Source organism: Mustela erminea, chromosome 8, assembly GCF_009829155.1.
Source record: "Mustela erminea isolate mMusErm1 chromosome 8, mMusErm1.Pri, whole genome shotgun sequence".
NCBI lineage: Eukaryota > Metazoa > Chordata > Mammalia > Carnivora > Mustelidae > Mustela > Mustela erminea.
Window position 1 is genome coordinate 23,689,825 of NC_045621.1, and position 19,438 is coordinate 23,709,262.

At 35.1% G+C, this 19,438-nt stretch overlaps 1 protein-coding gene across 2 annotated transcripts in view; it reads left to right on the top strand.

The window, feature by feature from the left end:
- SPAG16 (sperm associated antigen 16) overlaps positions 1–19,438 on the top strand; it is a 1,029,828-nt gene that overhangs the window by 61,629 nt on the left and 948,761 nt on the right. For both annotated transcript variants that reach the window (XM_032354709.1, XM_032354710.1), the window contains exons 8-9: positions 4,194–4,263; positions 10,694–10,800. In XM_032354709.1, the coding sequence (XP_032210600.1) occupies positions 4,194–4,263; positions 10,694–10,800 (177 nt within the window). The remainder of the gene's footprint in view (positions 1–4,193; positions 4,264–10,693; positions 10,801–19,438) is intronic.

Sequence of the window (19,438 nt, forward strand, 5' to 3'; positions counted from 1 at the left end):
TTGAATGCTCAACCAACTGAACCACCCAGACACCCCTCTTAGAAGTCACTTCTAACCAAAACTTTTGGGTATATACTTGAAGCAGTAGGAAGTGTCTTATAATTTTTATCTGTGTTCCTAATCATCACTTCTTTAAAACCTTCTCTTAATGAACATTTAGCTCACTTTCTCTTTAAATATATAGATCTCTCTAATATCTTGAAAGAAGAAAGGTTAGAATTTAGAATTTTTTAGTGATTCTCAGTTTCTATATAAAAGTGAAAGTATACTGTAAGATGACAAAAATCTAAAAGGAGTATCTGTTTTCAAATTCTTTTCATTAGTAATGATGTAGCAACTTTCAAATTTACTTAAATCTTATAGAAAAATCTATTTTGTTTTGCAAAATTAGTGAAAATGTTGTAAATTCTGAGTTATAGTCCTATGAAAATATATGTAATTTGTGTGGCTGTGTGTGTATGTGTGTGTGTGCATAAAGTTACATTTTATCTTTTTTTGGGGTCATGATTCTCTAATTCAGGAGGCATTCTAAAAATAAATGTATGTATTTTCTAGGTCAGCTTGCTGAGAGAATCTAGAAGTAATGACACTCCAGTAGCAAATGAATGGTGCATGGATCTCTCTTTCTAATACCATTCTGGTGCATGGATCTCTCTTTCTAATACCATTCTCCAATAAAAGGAAGCTAGGGCTCCTTGGAGAAGTGGCTGATTATAGGCTGGGCAGGGAATATACAAAATGAACCTGGAACATTTGTCCCATCTTGTTGCACTAGAATGTTAGGAGATACTCAGAAAGAGAGAGAGAAGGAAAGAGAAAGGAAGGAAGGAAAGAAGGAAGGAAGGGAGGGAAGAAGGTAAAAGGGAGGGGAAGGGACTGAAGAAAATGTTAGGGTATATCAAGGGACAAAGGAACTGTGAGGGTGCTTCCTAAATGGACGAACAACCACATTTTGTTTGGATGTTGAGACTGACTGTGCTATACACACAGCAAGAAGGTATGCAAACATCTACATTGTATAATTGAACTCTGAGGGGAGAGTGGCACAAGCCTTACATTCAGGCCTGAAATGTCTTGTTAGTACTAAGAAGGAGACTGGCTTATGGTTTTTGTTGTGTTTAGGGTTTAGGAGCAGGATGAGAGTTCCTATATGGCAGGAGAGGCTTATATGGTTTGGCAAAGAAGGGAGCAATCTAGTCTTTCATATCAGCCTACTCCTAAGGGAAATAGGAAGTTAAGGCTTAAAAATGGTTAGCAGTCTAACATCAAAAAATGGAGTCATACTTATTATAGGAATCATCTTGAAAGAGCTCCCAGTGGTCACATTTTGAACAATTTGAGCAACAAAATAAATAATACAGTATGGGATTATAACCCAGAGTATAAAATAAATATCTATGAGTTCATATGGATATAAATAAATGTATGAGTATATAAATGGTGAGAAATAAAAATATTTCTCTCAAAAAAGAATCTCAAATGATACATGTAGACAATCTTTCCCTCAAGGAAGTGGAGCTTAACACCCCAGCTGTTCACTGTTGGCTGAACTAAATGACTTGCTTCCACAAGTACACTGAAAATGGGGGAAAGACCAATTTTATAGTAGAGAAACCTGGCAAATATTACTTCAGGAAGGTGATCAGGGTTAACATCATCTATCTTTAATCATGTTGATATATTCTTGATGAGCTATTAATGACACTCCTACTCTGTGATCTTCCTCCTCAAAACGGTAACTCCTATGTAATCATGAGAAAACATGAAACAAACCCAAATGTATGGACATGCTCCAAAATATTACCTGACCAATACTCAAAATTGTCAAGGTCATCAAAATGAGGGAAAGTCCAAGAAACTGTCCCAGTCCAGAGGAAGCTAAGAAGACATGATGACTTTGATAAGTTCTTGATAGATTTTAGATACTAGCCTTTTATCTGATAAGACATTTTAAATATCTTTTTATATTTTGTCAGTTGTCTTTTGGTTTTGTCAGCTCTTTCCCTTGCTGTGCAAAAGCTTTTTATCTTGATGAATTCCCAGTAGTTCATTTTTGCCTTTTTCCCTCTTGCTTTCGGAGACATGTCTTACAAGAAGTTGATGCAGCTGAGGTTGAAGATTTTGCTGCCTGTGTGCTCCTCAAGGATTTTGGTGGATTCCTGTCTCACACTGAGGTTGTCTTTCATCCATTTTGCATCTATTTTTGAGTATGGTGTAAGGAAGTGGTCCAGTTCCATTCTTCTGCATGGGGCTGTCCAATTTTCCTGATACCATTTGTTGAAGAGACTGTCTTTTTTTCCATTGGATATTCTCTCCTGCTTTGTTGTAGATTAGCCAACCATAGAGTTGAGGGTCCATTTCTGGGTTTTCTATTCTGTTCCATTGATATGTGTCTGTTTGTGAGCCAGTACCATACTGTCTTGAGGATTACAGCCTTGTAATAGAGCCTCAAGTCCAGAATTGTGATGCCACAACAGAGGAGCAGAGGGGAAAGGAGGGGAAAAATAAAATGAGACACAATCATAGAGGAGACAAATCATAAGAGGAAACAAACTGAGGGCTGCTGGATGGGAGAGGGGGTGAGGTATGGGATAATTGAGTGATGGACATTAAGGAGGGCACATGATATAATGAGCAGTGAGTATTATATGCAAGTGATGATTCACTGAACTCTATCTCTGAAATGAATAATATACTATATGTTAATTAATTGAATTTAAATAAAATAATAAAAGAAGACAAGATGACAATGTAAGATATCTTGGATGGGATCTTACAACAGAAAAAGGATATTAGAAAAATCTTGGGGAGCCTGGGTAACTCAGTCAGTTAAGGGTCTGACTCTTGATTTTATAATCTCAGGGTGGTGAGATAGAGCCCTGCATTATGTCCCTGTTCAGCATCAAGTCTGATTGTCCATCTCCCTCTCCCTGCTTGTACTCTTTCTCTCTCTCTCCAATAAGTAAATAAAATTAAAAGAAAAACCTTAATGAAATTAGAATGCAATATGGACATTGTTAATAATAATTATCAATATTGTCTCATTGTGTCAAACACACTATGGTAATGCATGATGTTAGCAATGGGAATAAGGTGCTGGTGTACAGGAACTCTGTTACATTTCAGCTTTTTTTTTTTTTTAAGATTTTATTTATTTATTTGTCAGAGAGATAGAAAGAGTACAGGCAGGCAGAGTGGCAGGTAGAGGCAGAGGGAGAAGCAGGCTCCCTGCGGAGCAAGGAGCCTGATGTGGGACTCGATCCCAGGACCCTGAGATCATGACCTGAGCCGAAGGCAGCCGCTTAACTGACTGAGCCACTCAGGTATCCCCTACATTTCAGCTTTTATGTAAATCTTATGCTACTCTAAATAAGTATATTTAAAACTTTCATAATCCATTTGACATCCAAGAATAAATACACATTTTTAACTTTTTTTTTTCCAGCCAGGCATTTCATGAGCACTAATCTATAGGTTACAATTTATTATCTGTTATTTCTATTAATAAAGGAACGTTACTACTCAGTGATAGTAGAAAAAATGTGTGTATCCGTATATAATTAAACAGATGGTTTTTGTGTTGGTATAATCACATACAGTGAGAGATGAGAGAACTCTTTAAGGTTGAGTTTTTAATTCAAGACTATTGTTCAGGAAATATAGGTAAATTATATGCCACCAAACTAACAAATGTTCTTAATTATAAAACATGTTTAATAAAACAAGGAGTGTCTGTGGGCGGAAAATGAGCTAAGAGTTTCAGGAAAAACAAGTATCTTCATATTTTACTTCCCAACTAATACTTTCCTCATCTTTTATAAATAGAAAGATAAATTAAGTTGTTGTGAAGTAATTTCAACAGAGGAGAAACTTCTCTCAAAGTAGAGTACTGAATAATTATCATTCAAAGTGTACAATAAGTATTCTTGATTCAGGAAATGATGCTGTGAAATAAATGTTTCAGATGTTTATTTATAATGGATACCTAATAATCACCCATGGAATTGGATTTAAACTTAAAATTATATTTTTCTTTTGTTGTAATTCATGTTTCAAAAATTTTTGATATGTAGGAATTAATCTAGAGGTTAATATTTTTATATCTTGCAGTCGATATTTAAACATTGCATTTTGTTTTGTCCTTTTTGGGTCATTTTGTATATAACCCTATATCTTTTGATTTTATTTTTTAGATTTCTGGGCTTCAAGCAACACTGAAGCATATGGAAATAGGACATAATTACCATGCTTCTGAAATTAGAGGTAAAAGTAAAATGTGGTAAAACTAATTTAATATTGGTTGGTGATTTTTAAATCTTATCAGTGCTTCAAATGTTAGAGATACTTAAAAGTGAATAAATGATATGGTAACTATTTCATAAATTAAAATGTTAATGAAAAGATCAAGAGGGAGTATAGATACAGTACTGTACAGATTAATTTTAATATGAGTAAACTATAATGGGAGGACTGTTTCTGGCCATGTTGGAGTATGTGGTACCAGACTAACCTTCATTCAGTAAAAAAAAAAAATCTCTATAAGCTGTCAATAAGGCAGCTACTTTTAGGCATTGGAAAATAGCACAAGTCACAGAAGGCAAGTGACAGAAGGAAAATTTTAAAGTTGAGATCCACCATCACCATGGCTTCGTGCCTGTGGAAATTTCCAAACCAAATTCCATGGAAATGGAGGTCAAGAAGAGCATGCCAGTTCTGATGAACTGAAAAGGCAAAGATCATAGTTGACATTTATCAAAGTGACTAAAATCTGTAGGAAAGTGCACCAGATAAAAGGGGGCTGCAATGAGCAGTGGTCCAGTTTGTGAGGAAGTTTACTGTGAGTCCTTAGTTGGTAGCCAGGCTATACATGTAGACTACCAGAGACTTACTAGAAAGAGAAGATTTTATAGGGTTCAGAGGGGAATGGGGACACTAGAAGTCAGAGATGGGAGACATTGGAGTTCTGTCCATGACTGGAATGGAGAGACCTCATTAACATCTTGGTAACACATATTAACATTTAATATAATCATATTAACATAACATTGTCCTGCCCTATAAAACCAAAAAACAAAGTTTACATAGATTTTCTAGGGAAGGGGGCATCTGCGTGGCTCAGTGGGTTAAAGCCTCTGGCTTCCGCTCAGGTCATGATCTCAGGGTCCTGGGATCAGGCCCCACATTAGGCTCTCTGCTCAGCAGGGAGCCTGCTTCCCTCCCCCTCTATGCCTGCCTTTCTGCCTACTTGTGATCTCTTTGTGTGTGTCAAATAAATAAATAAAATCTTAAAAAAAAAAAAAAGAATTTCTAGGGAAGACAAATTGGAGTTTGAATCTTGCCAAGTTAGAGAGCCTTGGAAAAAATTTAGGGCTTTGCATGGATCCACTTTAACAAAGCATAAAATTAAGCCTAGAATTTCAAGGTGATCATCAAAAAAATTAAACTGCCTGCTAGAATAAAAATCAATATCCTGTAAAGGAAGGCAGTTGGCCAGAGTCTTTATAATCTATTATCTATACTGTGTAGTATGTAATTAAAATTTTCTGTACATGTTACAGAAACAGGAAAAAGTGACCCACAATCAAGATAAAAATCAGTAAATGGAAACCTATCCTGAGATGGCCCAGGTGTTGAATTTAGCAGATAAAAATGCCAGAGCAGCTATTTTGAGTATGACCAAGGACTTAAAGAAAAATATGACATTAATTAAGGAGATAGGGAATCTTAGCAGATACACAGAAGCAAAAAAAAGGAAGTTGAAATTCTATGACTGAGAAATATGGTAGCTTAAATGAAAATTTTATAGTTCAGAACAGATTGGAGATGGCAGAAATGTCAGTGAATTTGAGACTTCAATTAAAATACAGTCTAAAGAAGAAATGAGAAAACAAGATCTGTGATGTTTTGAAGTGGCTTTTGGTCAAAAGGAATAAATTTTGACAACACAAAAAAATAAATTCTTTTAATTATATAATCCCAAATACCTGAATAAAATGAATTCCTTAAATTCCAGACTGAATAATTTTATGATTTTTATAAACATGCATTCTAGTGCTAGATATGGGACTTGCTGTACCTTTTCCCAAGCTTCTGGTTTAAGCATTTGGCTCTGTCGTGTCAGACTGTCTCATCTCCCTGATTGTCTGATCTACTTGGAACCTTACTTAGCCAAGAACTCTAATTTGAAGAGAAGTTGATTTATTGGTGAACTGGTTGTCTCTCATAAATACTGTCATCCTTCATGATATGAATTAACTCCCCCTCCATTTGCTTATTTTAGTTTAATTTTTAAAAACTCTATCAACCTGTCATCCATCCAAAAGTCTACCATTTATTTTAGACAGAGGTTGGAATGGCAGTAGAGATTCTTAAAATTTAATATTATTCACTCTGTACTTAGGGAACAATGAGATGATCATCATTTACTCTGAATTTTAGGAAAAAGACAAATTAATTGTTATTCAATCCAAATTTAGGGATAAGACAAAAATTGAACTGATTTGGAGTAATCAAATAATTATTAATATACCATATTTCTTATTATCAAAGTGATATGCCTATTTTAGAAATTTTTAAAATGATAAACTTTGGGCACCTGGGTGGCTCAGTGGGTTAAGCCGCTGCCTTCGGCTCAGGTCATGATCTCAGGGTGCTGGGATTGAGTCCCGCATTGGGCTCTCTGCTCAGCGGAGAGCCTGCTTCCTCCTCTCTCTCTGCCTACTTGTGATCTCTCTCTGTCAAATAAAAAAAAAAAAATGATAAACTTTATTTTTAAAATTATCCGTAATATCCAGAGAGAATATTATTAATACTATAGTACTGAACTTTCTCACCTAAAAAGGTTTTTAATTCTACATTTATTCTTGTATGGTATGTAGAATAATAGAAAAATTCCTTAATGAATTATTATTGATTAGATATTTAAAGGGACAATTTTGTACTATTTTTCTTCATTGTTATGAAATATAATATATATCAAATATTTACAAGAAACTATTTAATATTATGTATTTAATATTATGTATTTTGAAACACTTTAATATTATGTATTTTGAGATAAAAGCAGTTTTTGTACAAATTACTTAATTTCAAATAAGTTTATGAATATGCTGACTTTGATATGTTTGTGTTATTAACTTATATTACTTTGCATTCTTATGAGGTCACAGTTTGAATGCAATAATTCCTATTTCCAAAACAGGTTTAGAAGATATGTATAATTGTATTTTAATATATCTTATAACTTATGATAGAAGATTTTGAATTCAGGATGAACATCTAGAAACTGGAAGTGTTAGATGAAGTGAAAGACAACTGTGAAAGCTGACTTCAGATGTTCATACAGGAAAAAGATGTCATATGGAGTAAAGCAAAGTATTCCATAAGGTTTTTAGCTTAATAAATTGCTGCTTTTAAAGTTGGCATTTGTTGATGCTCAGAATTGCATTATAAGATACAAATTTCATATGACTATATGGAATATATGGCCTAGGTTAGAAAATAAAATTAAAGTAAAAATGGGGGTGCCTGGGCGGCTCAGTGGGTTAAGCCTCTGCCTTCGGCTCAGGTCATGATCTCAGGGTCCTGGGATCGAGCCCCGCATCAGGCTCTCTGCTCGGCAGGGAGTCTGCTTCTTCCCCCTCTCTCTGCCTGCCTCTCTCTCTGCTTACTTGTGATCTCTCTCTATCAAATAAATAAATAAAATAAAATAAAATAAAGTAAAAATGAAGTAAATTTAAAGAAAAACCTCTTCTCCTTTACCTCTATATGCCTTTTTCTGAATTATAATTAGATATGTGCTTGATTTCCTCATTTTAGCTTACATATGATCTAATCTCTTAGATATTTTCTGTTTAGCCCTCTGAGCCAAATTGTGGATAATCTCTTCAAAACCTTTTTCAATTAAATAATTCTCTTTTCAGCTGGGTTTAATCTGAAGGAGAATTAGTGACTGGCACAATGTAGGTACTTATATATTTATTTTGTTAAATCAATATATTCATGCATTTAAAATTTTAGTTATTATTTATTTATTTTTTATTATTATGTTCAGTTAACCAACACATAGTACAGCATTCGTTGTTGATGTAGTGTTCAACAATTCATCAGTTGCTCATAACACCCCATGCCCACGCCCATCACTCAGTTACCCCATCGCCCCCCCCCCGCCCCCCCATCCTCAACCCTCAGTTTGTTTCTCTGGAGTCAAGAGTCTCTCATGGTTTGTCTCCCTCTCTGATTTCTTCTCACTCAGTTTTCCCATGCTTCCCCTATTGTCTTCTAGTTTTGCACAGTTTTAATATTTAATGAAGGGCCTGAACATATTCAATTAACATTGATTCAATGAATGTGTACATACATAAAGAATTGTTAAAGGATGAAATATAGCACTGGAGGTACAATAGACAAAATTTCTATAAATGCAGAAGTGTTTATTTGATGTTTGCTTCATTTCTCTTTAAAAATTATACTTTAAGATGTTGATTGTGCCCAAATAAAATCTGGGAAACTGCACAGCCCCAATCAGTAATATAGGCCTGTCATTAATAAGCATTAGGTGTGATAAACATAAAGATGCTATGATAGAGACATGGAATTCACTAGGATATTACTAAACATTAAGAAGCACTATATGGAATTTGAGAATTATATGCGCTTAACCATGAATGTCATAGACTTTAATGTCTGAGCCTCTTATTTGTTCTATAAATCTTTATGCAAGTGAAAGTGATGTTTATCTGATGGAGAATGGAAATCATGTTTGTACTTGCTACATCAAAAAACAATTGAGAAGTGTTATTTCTCTGCTAATTCCACATGTATTCTGCAATGTTTATTCTCATGTTTTGGTTATAAGTGTTGAATATTTTCTAAAACATGATTAAGTGTGAACTTTTGTAATTTCATTTTATTGTGGGAAAATTACATATACTTATAAACCAAGGCTTTCTTAGTTTTTGACTTTGATTTATTATCCTTAGCATTTTGTTCGTTTGCTTCTTGATTTTTATTTCTCTTATGAAGTGGTGCTTAGTCATGTTTTGCATGCTACCTGAGATCTGCTCATGTTCTTATTTTAGAACTACCTCCTGGGGGGCGCCTGGGTGGCTCAGTGGGTTAAAGCCTCTGCCTTCGGCTCAGGTCATGATCCCAGGGTCCTGGGATTGAGCCCCGCATTGGGCTGTCTGCTTGGCAGGGTTCCTGCTTCCTCCTCTCTCCCTCTGCCTGCCTCTCTGCCTACTTGTGATCTCTGCCTGTCAAATAAGTAAATAAAATCTTTAAAAAAAAAAAAAAAGAACTACCTGCTGGAATCCTGGGTTTCTCTACTGCTTTCTCATTGCTTCCCCTATAGATATTATTATATATATTTTTCTTATATATAAAGGAGAACAAAAGGTAGTGACCTTGATGGGGTTGTTGACAGGATTTTATGAAATTATACATGCAAATTATTTAAACCAGTGGCTGTTATGTAGTAAAAAAAATCAATGAGGCATAAATGCTAATTATTATTATTTTAAATTATTATCATTATCAGGATGTCACTGTTGGTTGTGGAAAAGGAGATGATAATAAGAGAGAACTAGTAGTAAAAATTTTTCACTAATGGAAGTGAAAATTTTTCTTAAATGAAAATGTAATTGTTGCCTTTCCCCCACACTTTGACTTCCCAGATGCTGTGGGGCTCTAACTGTTAGCACCATTCAGGGAGGATAGGTAGTCTGGACACCCAAGTGTTTGAAGTCTTCTAAGTACTTTCATGTAGAACTGTGTTATTCAATATTTTGTTTTAGTGTTACTGTCAGGGTTATTTTGGAGATTTTCTCCTATGTCCGAAACTGGTACTGAATAGGAAAAGTCAGATTGGTAAGAATCTAAATGCCAGCTATATGATCCCTTGCCTTTATTACCTTAGAATTTTTAAAAGTGTGGACTCATCAAGAAATTTTTGTGTTTATCTTTTCTCTATTACAAATCTAGTGTTATATTTAGAACATTTAGTTATTTCTTTTATTTCAGAGTTAATCATTATAATTTTAGTAATTATTTGCAATTACTTTCCTGTTTAGAAATAAAAGAGGAAATAATGTATACCTAAGTAGGTATATGTATGTGGAAGGATGTGTAAAAGAAAGACTTTCCCTGTCACTTTTATTTTTCCCTCAGTTGGTTTTAGTAGGATTGTTCTTTATGTCCAGGAGAGTTTGGAGACTAATGTTACAACCCACTGGGATATTACGTAATGTTTTCCTTTCTGTTTTTCTCAACATTGGGAACCATAAAGAATAATATTTTATTAATACAACATTCTTTAAAATCCATTTTTTATTATTCAATTCCACCTGGGAAGTTTTGTCATTGCTTATCATTCTCTCCTTGACCCTTTTCAACTTTACTTGTATACACATTAAACCTCATGACAGGAATTGGATATAATGTAATGCAAGATTGGCTGCTATGATCTTTAACTGGTTCATCATGCCATTTCGCTGACCTTGCAGTAATGACACCCTGAATTTTGGGGAAATAAATTTGATAACTCACTTAAAACATTTTGTCGTATTTTAATATTATTAGTTTAATGCATTAAAAATACATGTATCGTTATGACTTTGGCTTTCATATGTTTGACTAAAATATTTATTGTGGAGAAATAGTATAGATACTAAGAATAAATTGTGTTATCTTGTAGTTCCTAATTCTGAAAAAGAAAATGCACCAGAAGGTCCTACTCAGAAAGGTCTTCGTGAAGCCAGGGAAAAAACCAAATGTAAAACAAGGATAAAAGATAATAAAAAGGTATGACTTTTTGTTCTTATTTCCATTAATTCCTGCTTAACTCTCAGATATGCAGATCCATGAATTCATATGGTAACATTATTTTATTGGAAGAGGAATTTAGAGGTTATATTTTCCAAGCCCCTTGGTTTATAGATAAACATGGAGGTCCTTAAATGTTGACTAATATGTGAGGGACATACTCTTATTGGCGGCAGAGACAACTTAGTGAATCAGTCTGCTACCTACCCCAACTTAATCGCAGGCATGTGTGCTCACTTACTAAGTTTTCTGCTTACTCTTTCCGAAAAAAGTAACTCCCACATCATGCCTTTCTTTTTTCATAGTATAACTTTAAACTTTTCTTAGTTTTCTTTAAAAGTAGAATGGGAAGAATGATGGCCCACTTAAGAATCTCCTTTTATCTGAGTACCTTTGCTTTGCAATCAGGCTGGTATTTAAATACTTACATAATGATGAAAGAAAATGTGGTATTAAAATGTGTGGTCTGAGATAAAAAATGAGGAAGGGAAAAAAGCTCATAAAACTGTAAGAGGTTTAATTTCTTGTTATGAAATTTGCATGAATGTCTATCTGAGGTAATGAATTTTCTTACAAAGTACATGTTGTTACCTTTAAGTTCTAAAATAGCTGATATTTATTTACAAATGAAAATACTTAAATTACAATATTTAGTAGTAGTAATTCTATAAGAACAATAGATTTTTATGAATTAAAATAATGTAATAAACCTTTCATTTAGCTAATAATATCAATAAAGGTTTTTTCTTCAAAGGTATGCATTAGAATCCAATATTATACATTACATTGAATAAACTACAGACTAAACAATTTTAGGTTATACTTAGGCTTTGGCAATTACTTTCTTAATATTCAGATTAGGATTTTACTCTTCCTCTATTACCATTATTAACTTAGGATTTATGGTGTTTGGGGTTGATCTTTTTTTGTCAGCCTGCCTCTAGCTTCCTTGTGCCAGTGGTCTCCCATCAGGATGGATCTTCTGTTCTTGCCACCTTAAAGCTTTCTCACTCCTCTGTTTTTGAGTCTCTGCTGAATGCAAGTAGTGGTTGTGGCTCACTCTCTTGCTGTCATCAAGTAGTTCTTGTTCTCATTTGGGAATAGAAGAACATATAAATCACCTCAAATAAAGAAAAAAACCAGAGTTAAGAATTTTCTGTGTGATGGTGGCTATTGTCATTAGGAACATTTTCATCTTCTTATGGCATAGGCATTCTCTTTAAGGTAGCAAGTCATTCTTAGAAATGATTTGTTGATTCATTAAGTGCTTATGGCTTATAAAACTTTACATTAGTAATGCAAAGTTGGCTTTTTGTGTGGCAAAATTACTGAAATATAGGATAAACATTTTTAATATTTATGCATAGTATATTTTTTTCAGTGCATCAAAATATTTAGCATAATACCTACAACATGATAGAAAAATTTGTGCCTTACAAAAGTGATTAAGTACAGAATAAAGTGAATTCCTCCCCCCTTACCAAGTAATCATTTTTGTTAATATTTCTTTTTAAATTTTTTTCCCTGCAAGTTTGTACTTTGACTGACATCTCCCCAATGTCCCCACCCTCCAGCTCCTGGTAATCACCATTCTACTCTTTGCTTTTATGAGTTTTTGCTTTTTTGATTCACACATATAAATGCTATCATATAGTATTTATTTTTCTCTGACTTGTTTCATTTAGCATGATATTCTCAAGGCCCATCAGTGTTGTCACAAATGGCAGAATGTCCTTCTGTCTCACAGCTAAATGCTAATCCATTGTGTGTGTGTGTGTGTGTGTGTGTGTATAGCTAATCCATTCTGTGTGTCTGTGTGTGTGTGTATACACATCACATCTTGTTTATTCATTCATCCATTGACATATGGTTAGTTTGTTTCTATATTTTGGCAATTATAAATAATGCTATAATCAAAGGGAATGCAGATATCTTTTGGAGATCTTGTTTTCATTTTTTTTTATCTATATTCAGAAATGGAATTGCTGGACCATATAGTAGTGCTATTTTTATTTTTTTGAGGAACTCTCATACTATTTTCTATAGTGGTGGTACCAGCTTACATTCCCATCAACAGTGCACAAGGGTTACCTTTTCTCCACATCCTTATTGACAGTTGTTATGTATCGTCTTTTTGATAATAACCATTGTAACAGGTATGAGAGGATATCGCATTGTGGTTTTGATCTCCATTTTCCTGACAATTAATGATTTAAGAATCTTTACATGTACCTGTTGGCTATTTGTATGTATTCTTTGGAAAATATTTATTTCATTCTTTTGCCCATATTTTAATTGGATTATAGTTTTTTTGTGTTACTGAGCTGTGTGAGTTCTTTATGTATTTAGATATTTATCCTTTATTAGATAGGTGGCTTGCAAATATTTTCTTCTATTCAATACGTCACCTTTTCATTTTGTTGATTGTTTCTTTTGCTGCACAGAGGCTTTTTTGGATATAATCTCATTTGATTTTTGCTTTCATTTCTTGTGCTTTTGGTGTCATATCCAAAAAATCATTGACAAGACCAGGATCAAGAAGTTTTTTTCTCGAGGAGTTTTATGCTGTCAGGTATGATGGTTAATGAATTTTGAGTTAGTTTTTGTGACTGGTGTAAGATAGGTATACAGTTTAATTTTTCTGTATGTGATTATCCAGTTTTCTTAAAACCATTTATTAAACAGATTGTGCATTCCCCATTGGAATTTCTTGGCTCCCTTGTCAAATGCTAGTTGACCGTGTATATGGGAGTTTATTTTTGCACTCTCTATTCTGTTCCTTTGGTCTGTGTGTCTGTTTTTATGTCAGTACTATACTGTTTTGATTACTGTAGCTTTGTAGTATGTTTTGAAAATCAAAAGTGTGATACTACCTCCAGCTTTTTTCTTTTTTCTTGGGATTGCTTTGGCTATTTGGGTTTTGCAGTTTTATACAAATTTTAGGATTTTTAAAAAATTATTTTTATTAACATATAATGTATTATTTGCCCCAGGGGTACAGGTCTGTGGATAGTCAGGCTTACACACTTCACAACACTCACCATATCACATACTCTCCCCAATGTCCATAACCCAACCACCCTCTCCATAACCCCCACCTCTGCACCCCTCAGTTTGTTTTGTGAGATTAAAACAAAATTTTGGTTTGTCTCCCACCCAACCCCATCTTGTTTCATTTTCTCCTTTGCTGTCTCTCAAGCCCCCACTCTGAGGAATTTGATGGGAAATTCCTCATATCAGGGAGATCATATGATAATTGTCTTTTTCTGATTGACTTATTTTGCTCAGCATAGTATCCTCTGGTTCCATCCATGTCATTGCAAATGGCAATATTTCATTTCTTTTGATGGCTGCATAGTATTCCATTCTATGTATATATACCACATCTTCTTTATCCATTCATCTGTTGATGTACATCTAGGTTCTTTTCATAGTTTGGGTATTGTGGGCCTTGTTGCTATAAACACTAGGATGCACGTGCCCCTTCGGATCACTACATTTGCATCTTTAGGGTTAATTCTAAGGAGTGTGATTGCTGGGTCACAGGTTTGCTCTATTTTCAACTTTTTGGGGAACCTCCATGTTGTTTTCCAGAGTGGCTGCACCAGCTTGCATTCCCACCAACAATATAAGATGGTTCCTCTTTCTCCTCATCCTCTCCAACATCTGTCATTTCCTGATCTGTTAATTCTAGCCATTCTGACTGGTGTGAGGGGACATCTCATTGTGGTTTTGATTTGTATTTCCCTGATGCTGAGTGATGTTGAGCACTTTTTCATGTGTCTGTTGGCCATCTGGATGTCTTCTTTGCACAAATATCTGTTCATGGCTTCTGCCCTTTTCTTGATAGGATTATTGGTTCTTTGGGTGTTGAGTTTGGTAAGCTCTTTACAGATTTTGGATATTAGCCCTTTATCTGATATGTCATTTGCAAATATCTTCTCCCATTCTGTCAGTTGTCTTTGGTTTTGCTGACTGTTTCCTTTGCTGTACAAAAGCTTTTAATCTTGATGAAGTCCCAGTAATTCATTTTTGGCCTTGCATCCCTTGCCTTTGGTGATGTTTCTTGGAAGAAGTTGCTAAGGCTGAGGTCTAAGAGGTTGCTGCTTGTGTTCTCCTCAAGGATTTTGATGGATTCCCATCTCACATTGAGGTCTTTCATCCATTTTGAGTCTGTTTTCATGTGTGGTGTAAGGAAATGGTAGGGTTTCATTCTTCTGCATTGGCCTGTCCAATTTTCCCAACACCATTTGTTGAAGAGATGGTCTTTTTTCCTTTGGGCAATCTTTCCTGCTTTGTCGAAGATCAGTTGACTATAGCATTGAGGGACCATTTCTGGGCTCTCTGTTCTGTTCCATTGATCTATGTGTCTGCTTTTATGCCAGTATCATACTGTCTTGATGATTACAGCTTTGTAATAGAGATTGAAGTCTGGAATTGTGATGCCACCAACTTTGACTTTCTTTTTCAACATTCTTCTGGCTATTCTGGGTCTTTTATGGTTCCATATAAATTTTAGGATTATTTATTCCATTTGTTTGAAAAAAAAATTTGACGGTATTTTGATAAGGATTGCGTTAAATGTGTAGATTATTTTAGGTAGCATAGAGATTTTCACAATATTTGTTCTTCCAATTCATGAGGATGGAATGCTTTTCCATTTCTCTGTGTCTTCTTCAATTTCTTTCATGAGAACTTTATAGTTTTCTGAGTACAGATTCTTTGGTTCTTTGGTTAGGTTTATTCCTGGTATCTTATGATTTTGTGTGCAATTGTAAATGGGATCGACTCCTTAATTTCTCTTTCTTCTGTCTTGCTGTTGGTGTATAGAAATGCAACTGATTCCCATGCCTGGATTTTATATCCTGACACTTTACTGAATTCCTGTATGAGTTCTAGCAGTTTTGGAGTGGAGTCTTTGGGTTTGCCACATAAAGTATTATATGTGTAGAAGAATTAAACTCGACCTTTCTCTTACACCATACACAAAGATAAAATCTGCTCTGATTTTTATAAGTTCTCTTCTCCTGCTGGGTTTAGCCTTTCTTTCCTGTTCTTTCTCCAGGTCCTTTAGGTGTGGGGTTAGGTTGCTTACATGAGACCTTTCTTGTTTCTTAAACAAGGCTTGTATTGCTATATACTTTCCTCTGAAGACTGCCCCTGCTGTGTTCCAAAGATTTTGAACTGTTATGTTTTCATTTTCATTTGTTTCCATGAATTTTTTTTAAATTATTTAATTTCCTGGTTGAACCATTCATTGTTTAGTAGGATGCTCTTTAGCTTCCATGTATTTGAGTTCTTTCCAGTTTTCCTCTTGTGATTGAGTTCTAGTTTCAGAATGTTGTGGTCTGAAAATATGCAGGCAATGATCGCAAGCTTTGGTACTGGTTGAGACATGATTTGTAACCCAGGATGTGGTCTATTCTGGAGAATGTTCCATGTGGACTAGAGAAGAATGTGCATTCTGTGGCTTTGGGATGGAATGTTCTGAATATACCTGTGATGTCCATCTGGTCCAGTGTGTCATTTAAAGCCTTTATTTCCTTGCTGATCTTTGGTTTAGGTGACCTCTCCATTTCAGCAAGGGGGGTGTTAAAGTCCCCTACTAGTATTGTATTATTGTTGATGTGTTTCTTTGATTTTGTTATTAATTGGTGTATATAATTGGCTGGTCCCATGTTGGGGGCATAGATATTTAAAATTGTTAGATCTTCTTGTTGGACAGACCCTTTAAGTATGATAGAGTGTCCTTCCTCATCTCTTAGTATAGTCTTTGGCTTAAAACCTAATTGATCTGATATAACAATTGCCACGCCAGTTTTGTTTTGTTTGTTTGTTTGTTTTGATGTCCATCAGCATGGTAAATTGTTTTCTACCCCCTCACTTTAAATCTGGTGGTGTCTTTGGCTCTAAAATGATTTTTTTGCAGACAGTATATCAATAGGTCTTGTTTTTTTATACATTCTGATACCCTGTGTCTTTTGATTGTGGGCATTTAGCCCATTTACATTCAGGGGAACTATTGGAATATATGAATTTAGTGCCATTGTATGGCTGTAAAGTGACTGTTACTATATATTGTCTCTGTTCCTTTCTGGTCTGTTACTTTTAGGGTCTCTCTTTGCTGAGAGGACCCCTTCCAGTATTTCCTGTAGGGCTGGTTTGGTGTTTGCAATTTCTTTTAGTTTTGGTTTGTCCTGTAAGCTTTTTATCTCTTCTTCTATTCTCATTGACAACCTAGGTAGATATAGAATTCTTGCCTGAATATTTTTCTCATTTAGTTCTTTGAATATATCATGCCAGTTCTTTCTGGCCGGACAGGGTCTCTGTGGATAGGTCTGCTGCCATTCTAATATTCCTACCATTCATTGTATGTTACAGACCTCTTGTACCAAGCTCCTTTCAGGGTTTCTCTTCATCTCCAAGACCTATAAGTTTTACTATTAGATGACAGGCCATTGACCCATTTTTATTGATTTTGAGGGGGGTTCTCTGTGCCTCCTGGGTTTTTTTTTTTAACTTGTTTCCTTCCACAAATTAGGGAAGTTCTGGGGTATAATTTGCCCCAATATACCTTTTGCCTCTTTCTTTCTTCTTCTTCTTGGATCCCAATTATTCCAATATTGTTTCATCTTATGGTATCACTTATCTCTCGAATTTTACCCTCGTGGTCCAATAGTTGTTTATCTCTCTTTTTCTCAACTTTTTATTCTCCCTCATTTTGTCTTCTATATCATTAATTCTCTCTTCTGCCCCATTTATCTTAGCAGTAAGAGCCTCCAGTTTTGATTCCATCTCATTAATAGCTTTTTGATTTGAACTTGGTTAGATTTTAGTTCTTTTATTTCTCCAGAAAGGGATTCTATAGTATCTTCCATGCTTTTTGGGACCCAGCTAGCACCCTGATAATCATCATTCTGAATTCTAGGTCTGACATATTACTAATGTCTGTATTGATTATGTCCCTAGCATTTGGTACTGCCTCTTGTTCTTTTTTTGAGGTGATATTTTCTGCCTTGTCATTTTGTCCAGAGAAGAATAGATGGATGAGAGAACAAAACACTAAAAGGTTAATGACGATCCTAGAAAAATATACACTAATTAAATCAGAAGAGACCTGAAACTTAGGGGAGAAGAAAGAAAAAAATAATATGATTAGATTGGTGGGTAGAACAGAGCCACATGCTTGATTTTGGTTGTATTTTGATCTGTTAGAAGAAACTGCCTTCCAAAAGAAAAAGAAAGAAAAACTTATAGGTATACAAAATACAAAAATAAGGGTAAACATGATGAAGCAATGTTATATGAATGTGAAGATGAAAATTAAAAAAGATTTTAAAATAAAGAATTGATAAGATAAGCTGTTGGTTGAATAAAGAAAAATTAAAGAATATGATCAGGGGGAGACTAGAACAAAGCTATACTCTAGACTTAGAGTATGTTTTGATCTGTTATAAGAAACTCTATCTCAAAATTTTAAAGAATGAGAAGCTTATATGTATACAAAAAAAAAGGTTGAATACAATGAAGGGTTTGAATATGAGTATGAAAATGATAATTAAAAAAGATTTTTAAAAGGTATTGATAAGATGAAATAGGTTAAAATAGGAAAGAGGAAAATTTTAAAAAATAATGAAAATTTAAGAAATTTAACTTTGAAAGACTAAAAAATCATGGCAAAATAAGCTATGAATTCTCTGTGTTATAGTCCCCTAGCACTGGTATTTTGCAGTTCTCATTGATTGGTAAACTTTGTCTTTTCTGGATGTTCTTGCTGATCTTTTGTGGGATGGCCTTGTTGTATTGATTCTCAGATGTCTTTGCCTGAGGCGGAAATTCACCGCCCTTGTTGGGGCCAGGGTAAGCAATCTGCTCGGGGTTTCTCTCAATAGCTTTTTTTCCCTGAAAGCTTTCTGTACAGATTTGGAGTATGAGAATGAAGATCCGACCTCCCAATCTCCGGCCCCAGAAGAGTCAAGAGCTCCCCCGCAGTGAATCCTCAGGGAAAAGCATTCAGTCATTGCTGTCTCCCTGGTGTCTGGCTGAACTCTGAGCTCACCTAGCCTGTGACAGAGTGTTTCTATCTCTGGCATGTGGTCCTTTTTTAAGTCTCCAAACCCAGAAGATTCCTGAAGTGTGCTTTCATGCTACTAGTCCTGGTTGGGGGGGGTGTTCTCCCCAGATCTTCCACTTGTGGGGTCCCTGCTCGAAAGTAGTGGCCCGACTTTGCCTCAGATTACGGTTTATGACACCCCCAAGCTGAGAACCCTCTTCTTAGCTCTGTTGTTGCCCCTGGTTTCCCATTCTGATACCTGGGAGTTGTGCCACACACAGGCATCCCCAGTCTTTCTGTGACTCCTGAACATCCTGAGACTACACTGACCCAGCCAGTATTTCACTCCCCATTGAGCCAATGGCATGACATCCTTCCATGGAGCAGACTTCTAAAAGTTCTGATTTTGTGCTCTGCTGCTCTACCGCTTGCTGGGTGCTGGCCCCTGCCCCCGTGGTCTCTTTACATTTATTGCCTTGAATTCACTTCTTCACACATCCTACCTTCTAGAAAGTGGTCGATTTTCTTTTCGTAGAACTAGAGCTTTTTTTCTCTTTGATCTCC